Here is a 20,333-nt window from a genome sequence, read left to right as displayed (position 1 = left end):
TGCCAAGTACATGGTGCTGATTGCAGAAGTTCTCCTGAGTTCTTTTTCAAACACTGGAGATATTTATAAAATCTTTTCAAATATTTTGAGTATACCGTTTTGGATATATACTTGATAGAAGCAAGCTAAGACTGTTGTTTGTAATCAGAACTACATTCTCTAGGGAAAGTTAAAGCAGAGAGCGTGAAAGAAATTTAGGAAACCACTCAGCAGCAACTGGAGAGTGTTCTCAAGTCAGAGAATCAGATGGAACAATATGCTGTGAGGTATGGTGGTCATGTGGAAGCTTAGTCAAAAGGAGGGTTTTGTATTACAAATGAATGACTCACACTTAGCTTGCTGTTAACAGTTTCCTTCAGTCATGAATTTATATTCAAGGTCATTGAGGTTCATGACTTTTACAGCTTTATGCTGTGAACACAGTGGATTCTATCAGCTACAGAAGGTGAGGGCCTTATGTGAACTGATGCAGTCTCACCTGTGTCCAGCCATGGATCCCATCCTGGTTCAGCCCCACATCACTAGACCCCTGCCTCCTGCATCATCAGACCTTGGGGTCTGTCCTGATCAGACTCCCACACTGCTGTCTACACAGCTCACCCTCCTGTCTACACAGCTCACCCACCTGCTCCAGCCCTTCACGGACACACCTCCTCCCACCTCACCTCCACCCACCACCACATTCACAAAGCAGCTCCAGGTCCTCAAACAAACAGGCTTCCTTGCTGTCTGCTCCCATCAGCCTTTCCAGTTCATCTGCACACCCACTTGGTGTCCAGCTGAGCTGGCTCTGTGGGGGTCCTGTCTCACCCCTGTCTGTCTGTGCATACTGGTCCCTCTGTTCCAGAGCCAGGGAGCAGTGCCCCAGGACACAGAAGGAAGGTGGAGCATGGGACCTGCCATTCCCTCCTGCTCCTCCAGGGGTCGCGGTGCCCTCTGTCTTCCCCCAGCCCTCAGTGGGTGCACTTGACCATTTATGAGTCCCCCTGCCACCCATTGTAGCTCAGTTGGGAAAGAATCTGCCTGCAGTGCAGGAGACCCGGGTTCGACTCCTGGGTCAGGAAGATCCCCTGGAGAAGAAAATGGCAACTCACTCCAGTATTCTTGCCTGGAAAATCTCATGGACAGAGGACCCTGGCGGGCTACAGTCCATGGGGTTGCAAGAGTCAGACAGACACGACTTAGCCACTAAACCACCACCACCGCCTGCCACCCATAAACTATGAATGCAGGAAAGCACCTCAGCCCAGCGTGTTCTGTCCCAGGAACCCTGTACCTGCTGTGCCTTCTTCCAGGATGTTTCCCCGCTTAGTCTCAGGGCTCCCGTGTCTCCACATCTAAGACAGCAGCTGCTCTTCTTTTTCCTTCAGAGCACAGGTCACAGCCCAATAGTGGGTTTTCTATGCTTGCTCACTGTGTCCTCTACACGGTGCAGAGTATTGTCTTCTGTCTTGACCTGTGGGTGGATCCTCAGCACTTAGGACAGTGCCTGGCTCCTCAGCAAACTTCTGCTGATTGAATGAATGGAGGTGGGGCCTCTGTCTTTCTTGTATCACTTCCACCACAAGATGCATCCTGTCTTAATAGAATCCTTATATAGGATTATATGTGGGATTATAGGATTAACACAGCCTTTATATAGGAATAACTGTTATACAACTGGTTGCTGACTCAGTCATTGCTATGGCACGACTTGGAAATCTTTAAAAACTTGGAAAATAGTGTATTTTTCTAGTGATATGGATAAAAGCATCATTTATGAAAAATTCAAAGGCATTAACTGATCTCTTCATTGTAATTATTTGTATTACCTCATCTGTGATGGGATGTTAGGAACAAAACATCTTAAAACTTTTGGGTTGGTTCATCTTGGACACAACACCCTGTCAGATTTGATTAACATCCAATTTAAGGGATTATTGGCAGGCAATTATGAATCAAAGAGAAAAAAATCTGTTTTAGTACTAAATTTGAAAAGCTGTTAGTAAAGAAACTTAGGTATGAATGCTGAGCTAACACATGTCAAAATGTAAAAATGAATCCTTTTGGACTTAGCAAACGTATGGTATATGTGTTTACATTCCAGGGTCTTGTTTTTGATCACAGACTCAGTGTCCAGAGTGACTCCTTAAGAGTTTTCTGACCCGAGTCCAAAGCACATGACTGCTCGTGTTTAGGGAGAAGTGGAAAAGAAAGCTGACATTTGCTGAGTAGATTGGTGGTTTGATTTCTCAGAACATGTGGATGAGTTGTTTGATCTTGTTTTGAGATGAAGAAACTGAGGTTGGGTTGCTCATCTGATGTCAGGCTCATGAGAGGGACTGAGCTGCAGCCTGCTGCCTCCAGACTCTCCATCTGACTCACTCACAGGCTGAACTCTGGTCCAGGTTCCTGCGATTTGCTCTGCAAGGGGCTCGGGCTCCCAGAGTACCTGCCTGGAGCCCTGCCTGTGGTCACTGGGGCCCCAAACCCACTTGCTTCCCTGGAGGGGTTGTGGACTTTGTGGGATGACACTGGGGCTGAGTTCCTAGGGGTCTACATTTGAAATGTAGGAGTAGTTTTTTTGTTTGTTTTTTACTGTGAAAACAATTTAAGGTTGAATAGTGAGGGGTGTCTTGACTAAGAGAACTGGTGGGTGCTCTGAGTCACTGGGTGATTTCCACTGTGATTTGGGCCATTTGGATTCTGTTCTTTTACTTTCGTATGTGGAAGGTGTTCACTCCAAATGAAAGACATGATTCCTGGAGGGAACTGGGAGTTGTAGTGACTCATGGAGGCCACTCTGGCATTCATTTTCTATCTAATATTCTTTGGGAACATGTGTCTAGCAAATGCAGTCTGGCAAAGATTACCAAGAATCTATTAATATTTTGTTGTGAATATTTACATCATAAATTATAAATGATCTCCTAGAAAGCTGTCTAAGAATGTACACAAGTTTTAAATGACATTGATCCCTCTTTTCCCATTCCCAAATAGCAATAAAATAGTGTTTTAGTTTAGTCAAGTTTTGAGATCTCAGTATTACTCAGTTGTTTTCCTTTATGAAATGTAAATAATTGTTAAGCTGAGTTTTAGAGGAAGAAACTTAGCTGTTTTTGCCTCCTTCAGTAGACTGGTTTTAAGAACTTTTTATGGCACTAGATTCAAATTTGCTGCTGATAAATTTAAGAAACTAGTTGGATTAATTGATTTATGTTTATTTAATTTTTATTATCGATTTGGTATTTAAACTAAAGATCTTTCACTGCTGTGTGGTCTTTGTCTCACTGTTTTCAAAATATAGGTTTTCAGTTTGAGGCATTCCATTAATGTGCTTTTGCTTACTGTGCCTTTTATATTTGTAGGTGTGTTTGTCAGGCCTTGAAGGATAAGATCACAATCTTAGTCACTCATCAGTTGCAGCACCTAAAAGATGCAAGTCAGATTCTGGTATTGAAAGATGTAAGTAATTTCTAGAAATCCGTGGAATTGCAAACACTCAGTTATGTTGAAGGACAGACCTCCCTGCAGGTCACTCTCTTTGAGTTCATGGTAAACGGCCTCTTCTCCCTCAGTTTTTGCCCCCTTCTTCTCAGAGCTGGTGTTCATGCCTTGGATAATGAACCTAAAGCCCTGTAGAAATGTCATTATCACACTCTAAGCCATATAAACCCTAAAGTGTATAAAAGTACAACCACAATGTTATTGAATCATCACTATTCTAATGAAATTTGTTAAGGGTAATGTTGCAGTTTTATTTAGAACTTTTTAGTTTCCTCTTCCTTGACTTAAGTCAAAGTGTATCACTTAGAAATTGGAGATTCTAAGATCTGTTGGTATCCAGGTCATTGTCATACATAGTTTGCCAGAAGAGCATCTTCCATTAACACCAGAAGTAAGGTTGGGTAGCTGAGCACCCAGGTCAGAGACGTCCTCTCTGCTGGTGTCCCAGTCTCTGGTCTCCCTGCCGAGGCCTCTATGTGCCCAATATGTGTGGGAGCCTGTGCAGCAGGAGGACAAGGCCCTGCCTTCCTTGCACTCCTGTTCTGATGGGGAGGATATGACAAAGAGGGTGATGTCCTGGCTGCCTGCCTGAGGAGCTGGTGCTCCACGGGGTCTGAGTGACATGAAGGTGGGGGCCACACAGTAACCTGGGGGAGGGGGTCTGAGGCAGGGGGTCCTAAGGAAGGAGCTGACCTGGCAGGTTGGAGGAACAGCAGGAAGACCAGAGTGTCTGAGGAGAGTGAGCAGGGGGATGGGAGGAGCTGGTCTCTGAGCTGTGGACAGGGAGTCCGGAAGTGGAATGGAAGTCTTGGATGGTCCAGAGCAGAAGGGGGATGTCATCTGATGTGGGAGTTAAGAGAGTCCTCTGATGGTCACTGGAGGGGTGACAGAAGAAGCAGTTAGGAGTCTTAGTAAAGCTGAGAACACAGAAGTGTGAGCTCAGGCTAGGGTATCAGTTTCTAGAGCTGCCGTATCACAGCACTGCAAGCTGGGTGACAGCAGGACTTTATCGTCTCCCTCTTCTGGAGGCTACAGGTCCCAAATCCAGGTGCTGGCAGGGCCATGCTCTCCCTGAAGGCTCCAGGGGAGAATCCTTCCCTCCAGCCTCTGGTGTTCACCGGCCTTCCTTGGTGTTCCTTGGCTTCCAGCTGCAGCACTGTGGTCTCTGCCTCTGATGTCTTGTGGCCATCGTCCCCATGCCAGTCTGGGTCTCTTCTGTTCTCATAGCAACATCAGTCTTATTGGCTTTAGGGTCACCCTGCTCCAGTATGACCTCATCTTAACTTGATTACATCTGTGAAGACCCTGTATCCAAATAAGGTCATCACGTCCCCAGGTGTCATGTTTGAGCACATCTTTTTGAGGAGGGGGCACCATCCAAGCCACAACTCTTAACATGGTTGGTGGTGTGTTGGAGATTAGTGAGAAGTGTTCAGACTTAGAGGTCATTGATGCTTCACTCCTTGGCTTGTTTACCTCTGGGCCTCAGCACCTCTGTCATTAACCCCTGACTGCTCCATAGGCCCTGACTTCTGAAATGAATCTCTGCTCTAAGAAAGATTATTAAGATACAGAACCCCTAACTCTCTAGAAGCAGTTCCATGTGTCAGCCCTTCTCCACTCCTCTAGGAATGGGGGGAGGGGCTAAGGGTTCTCAAGCTCGAGAGCAGTTGATTTCATGTGCAGAGGAGGCGATTCTAGTGTGTAAACCCCAGTGTTGACAGTGTTATGAGCACAGGATCAGTGGGCAGGAGTGTAACCTATTTCACCCATTTCTAGATTTTTTGGGGCCCCCTTAGTGCTTCCTTTGAGGACACTACCCCAATTTTAGTACTAATAAAACAACTATTTGTCCACTGGTGAGCACCCCTGCATGAATTGGGGTCCATCCTCATTGTCAGGTCCCTCTCTTCACAGCAGATGGAGGATGGCTGTCCCCTCATCCCTCCGGAATTGTCAGTGCTTGACTGTTGAGTGAAATTGCTGTCTTTGTACCACCAGTCATTTAAATTTGCATATTACAGATTTGATGTGGTGAGTGGTAATTTCACTAAAGAGGTATGTGAATTTCACCTCCCAAGTGGAACACGGCATAATATATCCTGCATCATTTTCTAGTTCTGCAGTATCTGATGGTACCCAGATGCTTTCCTGTATTTCTCCCAGTGGACCCCCTCGAGGGAGAGGGGGAGAGGGGTCCCAGCGAGGGTCCTGGTCATCCTCCTCCACCTGAGCTGCCTTAACCAGAGCTGCTCTCATTTAATGAATTTTGCATCCTGAGATTTTTTTCACTAATGTTTTATTTGCTACTGAGGGAAGGAGCTGAGTCTGGTTTCAGGGGTCAGAAAATAGTAAAACATCTGCAGACATTATTTTAAATGAATTTGTCACGGAGAGAAACTGTGCAAGGATATGTCACATGTGTTCAAAGAAATGATTTGATTGGCTGTATTTTAAGCAGTTGCCTGATTTGGGGAAGCTTAGCTGGCTGCTTGTGGTTGGTCGTTCCTAAGTTTTATCTCAGATCTGAGTGAATTGATTCTGGCTTAGGTTTTGGTTTGTGGACACAGACTGCCAAGGCTTTAGAGCCACTCCAGTCCCATGGCCTCCTTGTTTAATTACTTTATCAGGTGGAATATTGAATTTTCAGTTGGGAACTTGCTGTGTGTGTGGGGGCAGTTGTAGAGACCATGGAAATGCCTTTCATGGATTTTCTGTCCAGGGCTGGTTCCTATTATTCTGGCCGGGCACATGATAGTGTGACAGTGACAGTGGTCAGTGAAGATTTAATGAGAGACTCTTACCTGTATGTAGATGTGCTTGTGCCCACCTCTAGGTTAAGTTTAAATTTCTTTCCTGGAATTGTCACATGAGGCTTCTCTCACTTTCCATGTTGTGTAAAAAGACTGTGCTGATCCTCCCTAAGTGCCCAGGGTAGTCATGTCAATGGCCTCCATTTTTAACACATGAACACATGTTTTTTTCATATCCCCCAGCACGTAACACAGGGACAGGGTTTGGCAGAGAACACAATGCTCAGTTCTGTACTGAGTTAAGTGAACTAGATTTCTCAATAAGAATTCTAGACCCAGGCATCATTTTTTTTCTAAAATGATAATTTAAGACCAGATAACTTCTCTTGATTAGTATTTAGGTTGGTTTAATATTATCAACTTCACTTTATTTTTGGGGGCTCCAAAATCACTGCAAATGGTAAGCGCAGCCATGAAATTAAAAGACACTTACTCCTTGGAAGGAAAGTTATGACCAACCTAGATAGCATATTCAAAAGCAGAGACATTACTTTGCCAACAAAGGGCCGTCTAGTCAAGGCTATGGTTTTTCCAGTGGTCATGTATGGATGTGAGAGTTGGACTGCGAAGAAAGCTGAGTGCCAAAGAATTGATGCTTTTGAACTGTGGTGTTGGAGAAGACTCTTGAAAGTCCCTTGGACTGCAAAGGAGATCCAACCAGTCAATTCTAAAGGAGATTAGTCCTGGGTGTTCATTGGAAGGACTGATGCAAAAGCTGAAACTCCAATACTTTGGCCACTTCATGGGAAGAGTTGAGTCATTGGAAAAGACCCTGATTCTGGGAGGGATTGGGGGCAGGAGAAGAAGGGGATGACAGAGGATGAGATGGCTGGATGGCATCACCAATTCAATGGACATGAGTTTGAGTAAACTCTGGGAGTTGGTGGTGGACAGGGAGGCCTGGCGTGCTGTGATTCATGGTGTCGCAAAGAGTCGGACATGAATGAACAACTGAAGTGAACTGAATGTTATCAAATATAAATTAATTTCTCTCAAAATTTTTATTTTAGGGGATAACGGTGGAAAGAGGAACTTACTCTGAGTTCCTAAAATCTGGGATAGATGTTTTTTCCCTTTTTGAGAAGGGGAATGAGCAGTCTGAACCATCTCCATTTCCAGGAGCTCCCAGTCTCATCTCTGAGTCTTTGGTTCAGTCTCTCAAGTCTCCCAGGCCCTCATTGAAAGATGCGGCTCCAGAGGACCAAGAAGTGAGTTTCTCATCCTGCAACACACCTGGGTCTGTCTGCTCTTGGTGGTCTCATGGACCTTCATCTGCTCTGCTCATGACATCTTCATTAGTCCCAAAGCAGACCCTAAGGTTCCCAAAGTCTTGCTCCATGGAATTGGTTGAGTTAGAAGAGCATGAGGGGAGCAAGCCTGCTTGGGGTTCCCCTTTGGGTGTAGGATGGAGAATCTTATGGAGACCAGAAGTGGGTGCACTGCTATGAATTTCTGAGTGAATGTGGCTCACACGGATTGAGGACTCTTCAGTTTACCGTAGTTACATCCTACTCATGCTGGTTGCCCCCAGCTTCTTTTATGTATCCAGAGGCTTAACATGAAGACCCTATTAGACTGAGTCCTGCTGTTGCCACATTAAATCAGCTACTTTTCCTGTATGTTGGAATGTTCTAGCATTGCATGTGACTGACAGTAGTATTTTTGCCTCAGTCTCAGATGGTTTGTGATAGGCCAGAGGTAATGTGGGCAAAGGACCTGATACACGGTAGACACTTCGGTGTTAGTTCCCATCCTCCTTTCTTACCCTTCAAGACTGAGAACCACATCTTATCGACCTTGAATCCCAGGGGCTGGGGTACAGCCAAGGACATTCTAGCCTCCTGTGACTGCATAATGCATTCTAAGTCCTCCAGACAGAATTGCAGAAATGCACTAGATCTCCCTTAAAAATATACACAGATATTCCTTGATATCCAAAGCCAGGAGCCTGGATGATTCTGATAAGTATTTGGATTAGTTGTTCACTTTCTAAACTCAGGAATCACTGTCTGAAATTTAGGAACCAAATAGATTCAGATCATATGCTTGCAACGTGCTGTCCAAACTCCTCTTTAACGCTCTCTGTGAACTCAATTTACTGTATTTGGCTAGAGTTTTGAGCCCCAAGTATGTTTTACATTTCTGTCATGAAATGACACAGTCATCTCGAGGGATACATTAGCTCCATATCATTTTGTGTGTTATTTTAGAGGAAGTTTCTACATTTATACATTAATTTATTTTGATTTGTGTGTGTTGAGAGTCATGTGCTATTTTAAGCAAAGCTCCCCAACAGTGAATAACCTCATGTGAATGCGTTTGGTTATTTCTCATAGATTCCTACGAGTGGGATGGCTGGGTCCAGGGGTAAACACATATGTGATTTGACCAGATATTCCCATACCCATATCCGTAGGAGATGGACCATCCTGCACTCCTACCAGTGTGTGGGATATTTCTGATTCCCACAGCTTTGCAGTGGAGGGCATTGTTGAACTCTTGAAATTTGGGGTTCATTTTTAAAATTTCATCTCTTACTGCCATTTTTCCCTCCTAGACTGAGAATATACAGGTTACTCTACCTGTAGAGGACCATTTGGAAGGAAAAGTTGGTTTTAAGACCTATAAGAATTACTTCACAGCTGGTGCTGACTGGCCTATCATCATCTTCTTTATTCTAGTAAACATCGCAGCTCAGGTACGTAAGGGAGTTTATTTTGGTTTATGCTCTTGGCTTGATATTTATATACTATTTATACTGTAATTTTATAATTCTTTTTAAATATTTGTATTAAGAGATTTATCTCAAAGACTTGGCTCATGAGGTTGTGGGATCTAGCTTGGTGAATGTGAGATTAGAAAGGCAGGCCTGCAGGCTGGAACCTCAGGGAGGAGCTCACTCTGCTGTCTTGAGGCAGAATTTCTTCCTCCTCCAGGAAGCCTTGGGTTTTGCTCTTAGGGCCGTTGACTGACTGAATGAGGTGACCACAGTGTTAAGAGTGATCTCCTACTTAGGTTCTGATAATGGATGTGAGCCACATCCACAAAATACCTTCACAGCAACATCTAGATGACTATTTAGTTGAATCACTGGAGACTGGCCCAGCTGAGCCGACACCCAGGACTGACCATCGCTGTACCTGTCAAGCTTTTTGCTTTGAAAAATCCCAACATTTGTTCTGTTGTTACTGACTTTGGCAGTCCACTTGGATTTGCATTGAAGTACATTATATCTGGGGAGCAAAGTCTTCTAGGGAAAAGGGGATTTCTTTCAAAAATATTAACTTGTAAGATGCCCTCCCCTGACTTGTGGTCATCTGGGGTGTGGGGTTTGGTGCAGACCTGAACCAGAAAGACTATCTCTGTGTTGTGGAGCCTTTTCGTCCCCCATCCTAGTGAGCGGGGTGTGAGGCTCAGTGATGTCAGTATGTGAGTGACTGCTGTTTCCTGCTCCAGGTTGCCTACGTTCTGCAGGATTGGTGGCTTGCATTCTGGTGAGTTATTCCTGTTCTGACCCAAAATGCTTCGAAATCTACATGAAGCTTCACTTTCCCACAGAGTCAAAGGGACTGACCCTCACGTAGTTTCCCTGAAGAAAGATGAAAGTTCCTGTGGGTGGTGTGTGATCGATCCCCCTGTGGTCTCTCCCCATGTCCCCTCCCTTTAGCAGCTTCTTCACAGACAATTTTTCTTTTCTTTTTTTGAACTTTTACTATTGTATTGAGATCTGGCTGATCAACAATGTTGTGATAGTTTCATTTGAATAGTGAAGGGATGCAGCATGCATACACATGTATCCATTCTCCCCCAAAATTCCCTCCCATCCAGGCTGCCACATAATATTGGGCAGAGTTTCATGTGTTATACAGTAAGTCCTTGTTGCTTACCTGTTTTAAATCTAGCAGTTTGTGCGTGAACATCCAAACTCTCTAACTATCCTTCCCCTTGGCAACCATAAGTTCATTTTCTAAGTCTATCTCCACAGATAATTTTGAAAACTGAAAGTCATGATTCAGATTTGTAAAAGGGAGATACACACAGGGCCTTTCAATCTGGGAAACACTTTCCAGCATAATATGCATTTCTTGAATTGAGAAAATTTTTTGTGATATTTGTATAAATTCTATGTATATCTATAGTGTAATATTTTTTACTTCCTGTTCCATAGGGCGAATGTACAAAATGGCCTGTATTTTGGGGTATATGTAAAAGAAGATGAAGATGTAGTATTCGTTCTTAACTGGTACTTAAGTGTTTATTCAGGTAAAGTTGAGTCATCTGCTCCATAACACCAGAGTTTAAGGTGCTTAAATGAGTTTGCGTGAACAAGAGGGCTCCAGAGTAATTAGGTAATGTCTTAATAGATTAAGTATCTGAATCGCATTTAGTCTGTGAATTAATTAGTATAATTATTTTAAATATCTACTAGAAGAAAAAAGGTTGAATGAAGACTCTTAACTTGTTCCATACTGGATTTTGGTAGTTAAACCAGGATTGCATATTGAGAAAATCAGCCACTGGAAATATGTAGCTACTGTGTATCCTAGTAGGTGCTTTAGCTAAATCTTATACCATTATATGGATGGGCAAGGGGGATAGGAATGAATCCCCACCCTGTGGTTCAGGTTGTTCCAATTCTGTCTGAATAAACCCTGGCTTTTATTGATCTTGGATGAAATCCTCTGGCAGCATGGGCTGCAAATAAAAGCATTATTCCCTCCCAGGTATGCAAAGCTCCCCTTTCCACACTGCTTATTTCCTGAGCTTCACTAATAACTTGGGAAGCTAAGCAGGGGAAGTCCAGTGTCTGGAATTAGGATTCCTGCTCTTTCTTACCCTGAGATCACAGTGTTATCTCTCCCCAACTGTGTGATTAATTCAAAATTTGGCTTGCCAGACTAATATTAACTATTAACATGACTCTCTCTATTCACAAGAGTATTTAGGATATATATATATATAGCATAGCATTACATACTATTTAAAGGATGTCTTTAATAAAATTTTAAATGCTTTCTTTATCCATTCATCTGTTGATGGACATTTAGGTTGCTTCCATGTCCTAGCTTTTGTAAATAGTGTTGCTATGGACACTGGGGTACGTATGTCTTTTGAATTATGGTTTTCTCAGCATATGTGCCCAGTAGTGGGATTGCTGGGTCGTATGGTAGTTCTATTTTCAATTTTTTTAAGGAATCTCTATACTGTTCTCGATAGTGACTATAGCAATTTACATTCCTACTAAGTGTTCAAGAAGGATCTATTTTTCCATACCTTCTCTAGCATTTATTGTTTGTATATTTTTTGATGATGGCCATTCTGACTGGTGTGAGGTAATACTTTATTATAGTTTTGATCTGCATTTCTCAAATAATGATATTGAGCATCTTTTCATGTGCCTCTTGACCATGTGTATGTCTTCTTTGGATAAAGGTCTATATAGGTCTTCTGCCCATTTTTTGATTGGGTTGTTTGGTTTTTTTTGATATTAAGCTGCATGAGCTGTTTGTATATTGTGGAGATTAATTCTTGGTCAGTTACTTATTTTGTAATTACTTTCTCCCATTCTCAGGACTGTCTTTTCACTTCATTTGTGATATATATATACACTGGATCGGGGGAGAGGGGCTCCCTGGGTAGCTCAAATGGTAAAGAATTTTCCTGAAATGCTGAAGACCTGAGTTTCATCCCTGGGTCAGGAAGAACCCCTGGATAAGGGAGTAGCAACCCACTCCAGTATTCATGCTTGGAGAATTCCATGGACAGGGGAGCCTGGCGGGCTACAGTCCATGGGGTTGCAAAGAGTTGGACATGACTGAGCGACTCGGAGAAGGCAATGGCACCCGACTCCAGTACTCTTGCCTGGAAAATCCCATGGACGGAGGAGCCTGGTAGGCTCCAGTCCATGGGGTCGCTAAGAGTCGGGCTGGACTGAGCAACTTCACTTTCACTTTTCACTTTCATGCATTGGAGAAGGAAATGGCAACCGCCTCCAGTGTTCCTGCCTGGAGAATTCCGGGGACAGAGGAGCCTGGTGGGCTGCTGTCTATGGCGTCACACAGGTCGGACATGACTGAAGTGACTTAGCAGCAGCAGCAGAGCAAATAAAACACATGTACACTGGAATATTACTTATTCATAGAAAGGAAGGAGATTGGGTCATTTGTCGAGAGGTGGATGGACCTAGGGTTTGTCATACAAAGTAAAGTAAGTCAGAAAGAAAAAAAAAAAAAAAAACAGAAAAAATAATGTATTAATGCATATATATAGAATCTAGCCTCTTCATGGATCACTGCCTTATCATGGTGAAGGGGCTTGCATAACTCAGTGAAGCTATGAGCTATGCCATGGCCCTCATGAGCTATGCCATGCAGGGCCACCTAAGACAGACAGGTCATAGTGGAGAGTTCTGACAAAATTTAATCCACTGGAGGAAAGAAAGGCAAACCACTCCAGTGTACTAGCCATGAGAAACCCATGAACTGCATAAAAAGGCAAAAAGATATGACACCAAAAGATTAGCTCCCCAGGTCATAAGGTGTCCAATAAGCTACTGGGGAAGAACAAAAGACAGCTACTAATAGCTCCATACAGAATGAAGTTGCTGGGCCACAGTGGAAATGCATTTAGTTGTGGATATGTCTGTTCATGACAGTAAAATCTGATGCTGTAAAGAACAGTATTGCATAGGAACCTGGAATGTTAGGTCCATGAATCAAGGTAAATTGGACGTGGTCAAGCAGGAGATAGTAAGAGTAAACATAGATATCTTAAGAATCAGTGAACTAAAATGTACAAGAATGGGTGAATTTAATTCAGATGACCATTGTATCTACTACTGTGGGCAAGAATTGCTTAGAAGAAATGGAATAGCCCTCATAATCCACAAGAGCCCAAAATGCAGTTCTTGGGTGCAACCTTAAAAATGACAGAATGATCTTAGTTCATTTCCAAGGCATACCATTCAACATCTCAGTCATCCAAGTCTAAGCTCCAACCTCTGATGCTGAAGAAGCTAAAGTTGACCAGTTCTATGAAGACCTAGAAGACTTCCTAGAACTAAATGCAGAGTTCCAGAGAATAGCAAGGAGGGATTGGAAGCCCTTCTTCAATGGACAATACAAAGAAATAGTGGAAAAACAACAGAAAGTGTAAGGCTAGAGATCTCTTCAAGAAACTTGGAAATATCAAAGGAACGTTTCATCCAAAGATGGGCACAATAAAGGACAGAAATGATAAAGACCTAACTGAAGTAGAAGATATCAACAAGAGATGGAAGAATATACAGAAGAACTATACAATAAAAATCTTAATGACCTGGATAACCACCATGATGTAGTCTCTCACTCAGAGCCAGACATTCTGGAGTGTGAAGTCAAGTGAGCCTTAGGAAGCATGGCTGCCTATACAGCTACTAGAGGTGATAGAATTCCAGCAGAGCTATTTAAAATCCTAAAAGATTTAAATTGCTGCACTCAATATGTCAGCAAATTTGTAAAATCCAGCAGTGGCCACAGGACTGGAAAAAGTCAATCCTCATCCCAATTCCCAAGAAGGGCAGTACTAAAGAATATTCAATCCACCAGACAATTACACTCATCTCCCATGCTACTGATGTTATACTCAAAATCCTTCAAGCTATGTTTCAGCATCATGTGAACCGAGAACTTCCAGATGGTCAAGCTGTGTTTAGAAAAGGCAGAGGAACCAGAGATCAAGTTGCCAACACTGGCTGGATCATAGAGAAAGCAAGGGAATTCCAGAAAAGCATCTACCTCTGTTTCACTAACTAAGCTAAAGCCTTTGACTGTGTTTGTCATAACAAACTATGAAAAACTCTTAAAGTGATGGGAATACCAGACCTTCTTAGCTGTCTCCTGAGAAACCTGTATGCAGATCAAGAAGCAACAGTTAGAACCCTGTATGGAACAACTGATTGGTTCAGGATTGAGAAAGGAGTACAACAAGGCTGTTTATTGTCACTCCGTTTATTTAACTTATACACAGAGCTCAACATGTGAAATGCCAGGCTGGATGTGTTACACTGGAATCATGATTGCTGGAGAATATCAACCTCAGATATGTGGGTGATACCACTCTAATGGCAAAAAGCAAAAAGGAACTAAAGAGCTTCTAAAACTGGATATTTAAAAAAAAAAAAAAAAACCTAAGATCATGGGATCCAATCCTATCACTTCACAGCAAACAGAAGGGAAAATGTGGGAGCAGTGACAGATTTCCTCTTCTTGGGCTCTAAAATCACTGCAGATGGTGACTTCAGCCATGAAGTTAGAAGACAATTGCTTCTTTGCAGGAAAGCCATGACAAACCTAGACAGTGTGTTAAAAAGCAGTGACATCACTTTGCCGACAAAGGGTGGTATACTCAAGGCTATGGTTTTTCCAGTAGTCATGTACGGATGTGAGAGCTGGACTATAAAGAAGGCTGAGCACTGAAGAATTAGTGCTTTAGAACTGTGGTGCTAGAGAAGACTTGAGACTGAGAGTCCCTTGGACAGCAGGGAGATCAAAACAGTCAGTCTAAGAGGAAATCAACCCTGAATACTCATTGGAAGTACTGATCCTGAAGCTGAAGCTCCAATTATTTGGCCTCTGATGCAAATAGCTGACTCACTGGAAAAGACCCTGATTCTGGGAAAGGTTGAAGGCAAAGGACAAGAGAGAGACAGAGGATGAGCTGGTTGGATGGCATCACCAATCCATGAACTTGGGTAAACTCTGGGAGATGGTGAGTAACAGGGAAGCCTGGCATGCTGCAGTCCATGGGGTTGTGAAGTGTTGAATGTGACTATGTAACTGAACAACAACAACATGGAATCTAGAAAAAATGGTACAGATGAACCTATTTGCAGGGAATGAATAGAGTTGTAGATGTAGAGAATAGATGTTTGGACACAGAGCGGGCATGGGGAGGTGAAGGAAATGAATTGGAAGATTAGGATTGACATATATACACTACCATGTGCAAAACAGATAGCTAGTGGGAAGCCGCTATATAGCACAGGGTGCTCAGCTCAGTGCTCTGTGATGACCTAGAAGGGAGGGATGCGAGGAAGAGGGAAGGGATATATGTATATTTATAGCTGAATTACTCTGTTGAACAGCAGAAACTAACACAACATTGTAAAGCAACTATACCCCAATATATTTTTTTTTAATAAGTAAAAATTTAAATATCCTCACAGGAAATGCTTGGAAAAAGTTTATTCAAAGAGTTCAGTTCAGTTCAGTTGCTCAGTCATGTCCGACTCTTTGTGACCCCATGAATCGCAGCACGCCAGGCCTCCCTGTCCATCACCAACTCCCGGAGTTCACCCAAACTCATGTGCATTGAGTCAGTGATGCCATCCAGCCATCTCATCCTCTGTCATCCCCTTCTCCTCCTGCCCCCAATCCCTCCCAGCATCAGAGTCTTTTCCCATGAGTCAACTCTTCGCTTGAGGTGGCCAAAGTACTGGAGTTTCAGCTTTAGCATCATTCCTTCCAAAGAAATCCCAGGACTGATCTCCTTTAGGATGGACTGGTTGGATCTCCTTGCAGTCCAAGGGACTCTCAAGAGTCTTCTCCAACACCACCGTTCAACAGCATCAATTCTTAGGTGCTCAGCTTTCTTCACAGTCCAACTCTCATATCCATACATGATCATTGGAAAAACCATAGCCTTGACTAGACAGACCCTTAAGTTATGTAAAAATCCACTCATTGAAATTTTGTATTTATTTTATTGATCACTTGATAAGAAACTTGAATCTACCAGCTGTTTGCCTTCTGAATTGGTGGACAATGAGGGCTTAAAGAAAAAGGAAGGGATTTTGCTACACATTCATATAGGATTGTGGGCTAAGGCAAATGCCTGTTGATGAAATTCAAGAATTTACCCAGCTTTCAGCATTTAAATAACACTGATGTGCTAGCTGAATGGAAAAAAGTACTTGATGGAATATATGTTGCCGAATTTATCCCCACTCTATTTAGCATTGTGAGTTGGAGAGATGTTTGGAGGGCTATTTTAATTTTTATATTAAATGAGCATTGTAGTGTTCATTTATGTCATTGATAAGACATAACTTTAAATGATTATATTTATTTACAAATGCTTTGGGGTTCTATAAAATAGTGAGAGATTAGTTTAGACTATCATGTTTAGATTATTTCATGTCAAAATATAATTTGTAGTTTCTTGCAGTTCAGTTATGAAAGAGATTGTCTACTTGCAACTTAACATGGTCTTTTCATGCTCTTTATAGCTACTTGGGCACAGAAGTAGCTACTTTATTTTTAATGTTTTAAATTTTTATTAATTTTTATTATAGTTGCTTTCCAATGTTGTGTTAATTTCTGTTGTACAGCCAAGTCAACCAGTTGAACATATATCCTCTCTTTGGATTTCCTTCCCAATTAGGTCACCACAGAACATCAAGTAGAGTTCCCTGTGTTATACAATAGGTTCTTAAAAAGCTACTTTACATGGAAGTATATTTCCTTGTAAATTACAAGGAAATTGTAGATCGCTTCTCCTCTTCCCTGTTAAATCACGTGCTGGTAGCAAAGCATTGGAAAAGGAAATAGCAATCCACTCCAGTATTCTTGCCTGGAGAATTCCATAGATAGAAGAACCTGAGGGCTACAGTCCATGGGATTACAGAGTATGACTTGACTGAGCAACTAACACTTTCACTTTCACCAAAGCATACCTTACTTTTATATTATGGGACATGTTGTAAATAATGAGATTTGAAATGTGGAGAAAGGAAGATCAGTTACTTGTATATTTATCTTTCTTATAAGTTTTATTAGAACTTGTAATTGAATTAGGCAAGGCTAGAATGAAGCTGCAGTTTACACATTTTCCCCCCATGTTGTTTCTATTTAGTGAGAGGAAAACAGTGATTTTTACACTTTTCTTTATAAATGTATTTTTGAAAGCATTAAACTCTTAGATAACCTACTTTATATATATGTTTTTATTCTATATATATGTAAATCTCTATACAAATATTATCTATAGAATAAAATGCACAGTATCTTTTTAAACTGCCTGCCATGCTTTAGCATGGCTGAGCATAAGACAGAGATCTTGTGCTGATTGATGCTTCTTTATTTCAGGGTTAACTGTGTCTACTGTCCTTTTTGGTATCACAAGATCTCTGTTGATATTCTACATCCTTGTTAATTCTTCACGAGCTTTGCACAACAAAATGTTGGAGTCCATTTTAAGAGCTCCGGTATTGTTCTTCCATAGAAATCCAATAGGTAAGTCAGACATGAAATTTCATAATGAATATGTCTTGTTAAAACATTAAGTGCCTATTTGCATTTTCATATTTGAAAGTGGAAGAGATGCTTGGAAGAAAATCACTGTGTATGTTTATTCATTTTCTACAAAAAGCTTCACTGGTAATTTTTCCTACCAGAGAAAATCTGAATATAGGAGCATATAAGCTTTCATTCCAATTTATGCATTCATGTAAAAATACATGAATGTGTACTTTGCAGTATGATTTAGGAGTCCATTTGTTATGTGGCATATTGTGTTGAAATGTTTTTGACTTGTTGTTAAAACATTGGCTGTGGTACATGGTGTTAAGCTAACTAGGAAGGACCATCTTCCAAGAACATCTCTACAGGAGACAGGCTGTGTGTTTGTTTCTTTCATTGCCCATCCATTTCTGGGACCACAGAGCTCTGACATATGCTCATATTTTGAATTTTACCTAAATGGTAAAGTAAGATTAATTAAAATACAAAATCAATGAAATGTAAACATCCTCTTCGATAAAATCAACTCTCTAGTTTTACAATGGACTTTTGGTTACATTAAAGATGTCTGTGATACCTAGCAGGTGGATATTCATTATTAAGTAAGAGTGTCCCTAAAGGGCTCCCAGTGGTTGCTTCCTACACCCTGAGGCCTTCAACCTGTCTTGCTTTGGAAGGTAGCCTCCTGACCTGGGTTCCTATGAAGAGCTAGTTCATCAGCACACATGCCCACTCTGTTCAGTTGGTTAGACTTGTGCTGAAACACAGGGGTGGCTTTGTTTTTGCAGGTCATAATTGACACGGCCTGTTGAGGCCAGGATGTGACTGGAGAGAGGACAGCAGTAGCTTTGGCCTGGCCATCAACTATCTGTGTGACCGAGGAGAAAGTAGGTAGATACTACTGGGCAGGCAAATCTCCAGGCAGGATGTTGTCATGGTTATAAGTATGGACCCTGGAGCCAACTTTATCGGTTCAGTCCTGGAGATAGTTACTAATAGTAATAGCCAGTTATAGTTATGTTAATACTTATATACTAGTTATTTAATTTCTCTGTGTCTCAGTTTTCTTACCTATGAAATGAGGATACTGTTCACACACTTACTGATATCTTGATGTTGTGGGCATGAAGCAGGTTAATACATTCACAGCACTTAGCACAGGGTTAGTGCCTAATGAACCTCAGTGAGGATGTCAACATGGTGTCTGGGAACTTCTTTCCTGTGAAATGGAATTAACTGCTGCCCTTCCTGTTTCACAAGACTGTTGTGAGGATTAAATAAGACTGTTTAGTGCAGCATCTTGTGCAGATTTATTCAACACATGTTCTTTAGTCCAGGCACTGTGAGGAGCACAGGATTGTAAACTGCAGAGGCTCACACAATCTCATTTTATTATGAATGGAGTGAGGAAGTGATTGGAAGAATCTTTGCTATTATAGCTGTGAAGTTGCTCTACTTTTCCTGTTAATGTGGAAACTATAGTTGTAAATTTGGGAGCATCAAGTGGGACTGAATTTCTGTTATCACAGCTTGTGACCACTGTTAACCAGGCTCTTGATGACCTGTAGGCTTCTCCAGATGCTGATTAATTATTCAAGGATTTGGAACCAAGTTTAAATCTTTAAGGTCACCAATTCTAGAGCAGAAGGCACACACAGTGTGTATCTTGTCTCACCTTCCCGTGTCTATTATCAGAACTTCATCCTTTCAAGAAAATAGAAGCCCGAATAAGGATTGCAAAGATAGGCCTAAAGGTTTAGGGGCCAGTTATTTACTCTTTTAGTGGTATATTAAATTGAACTCTTCCCTGTGTTTATTTTCAAAAGTAGAATTTATAATAGATTATTTATGGTATCTTTGTTTCTGGAATGTGATGGCATGAAGAGAGAACCACACAGAGTGGTGTTACTTGTTACCAAGTTCAAGCTGGCTCTGCTCGCCTCAAAACGCTGATAAATCTTACAGACAATGTGTTAAGTCAAAGAATAATGACTTTATTTGGAAAACTGGCAGACTGGGAAGATGGCAGACTGATGTCTCAAAATAGCCATCTTATTGGGATCTGGATGCCTGGTTCTTTTATAGAACAGAGAGGAGAGGAGGTGAAGAAGTAAAGTCAAAAGGCCATTTATCTTGCACAATAAGAGGATATTTGTTCATTTTTTCTTTTCTGCAGCCATTCACATGTGGTGAGGGTCAGATTGTCTCCCTGTGAGCTGAAAAGAGCCACTTTAGTTTAACGTTCAGGCAGAGGGGCAGGGTTCCCTGACCAAAGCAATGACTAGCAATGGTCAAAGAAACAGATCCAGCATGGAGTCCAAATTGGCTCCTCCCTGTTACAGTTTCTTTGATATGCACCTCCCCTGTCTGGGGCCAGTGTCCTGTTCTTTGTCATCCTGAGTCTCCTCAGGGTTCACTACCCTTGCAGGGGTGGCTGCAGAGTCCTGATGGCTGCAGCATCTTTTATTTACTGATGTGACATTTTTAGTTTATGCCAGATATTTACCAGAAATTCCCATATTCTGTCCTGCAGACTTAAGGATATGCTATTATTGTGGATTCTGAGAAAGGAAATAAAGTCAATGATAAGTGATTCTTAGTCATTTAGTAATATTTCTGTTTTCCTGCCTACATTCTGGTGGTCTTCTTAGATGCTTATTCATAAGTCTGTGCTTGTCACATCTGGTACACCTCTGAAAATAGCGACTTATTATTGCAATAGTAAACTCACAACTTGGAAATGGCCAGAATCCAA

The 20,333-nt window shown here is 41.9% G+C and overlaps 1 protein-coding gene across 4 annotated transcripts in view; it reads left to right on the top strand.

Moving 5' to 3' along the window:
• The window catches only part of LOC109566912 (ATP-binding cassette sub-family C member 4-like), a 727,713-nt gene that overhangs the window by 53,682 nt on the left and 653,698 nt on the right, over positions 1-20,333 (top strand). For all 4 annotated transcript variants that reach the window (XM_070799902.1, XM_070799904.1, XM_070799905.1 and 1 more), the window contains exons 14-19: positions 3,348-3,444; positions 7,310-7,507; positions 8,857-8,997; positions 9,756-9,793; positions 10,468-10,562; positions 17,426-17,572. In XM_070799902.1, the coding sequence (XP_070656003.1) occupies positions 3,348-3,444; positions 7,310-7,507; positions 8,857-8,997; positions 9,756-9,793; positions 10,468-10,562; positions 17,426-17,572 (716 nt within the window). The remainder of the gene's footprint in view (positions 1-3,347; positions 3,445-7,309; positions 7,508-8,856; positions 8,998-9,755; positions 9,794-10,467; positions 10,563-17,425; positions 17,573-20,333) is intronic.

This window comes from Bos indicus, chromosome 12 (genome assembly GCF_029378745.1).
Source record: "Bos indicus isolate NIAB-ARS_2022 breed Sahiwal x Tharparkar chromosome 12, NIAB-ARS_B.indTharparkar_mat_pri_1.0, whole genome shotgun sequence".
In the NCBI taxonomy this organism is placed as follows: Eukaryota; Metazoa; Chordata; class Mammalia; order Artiodactyla; family Bovidae; genus Bos; species Bos indicus.
Note: the sequence above shows the minus strand (reverse complement) of the source record. Positions and strands in the feature narration are given on the sequence as shown.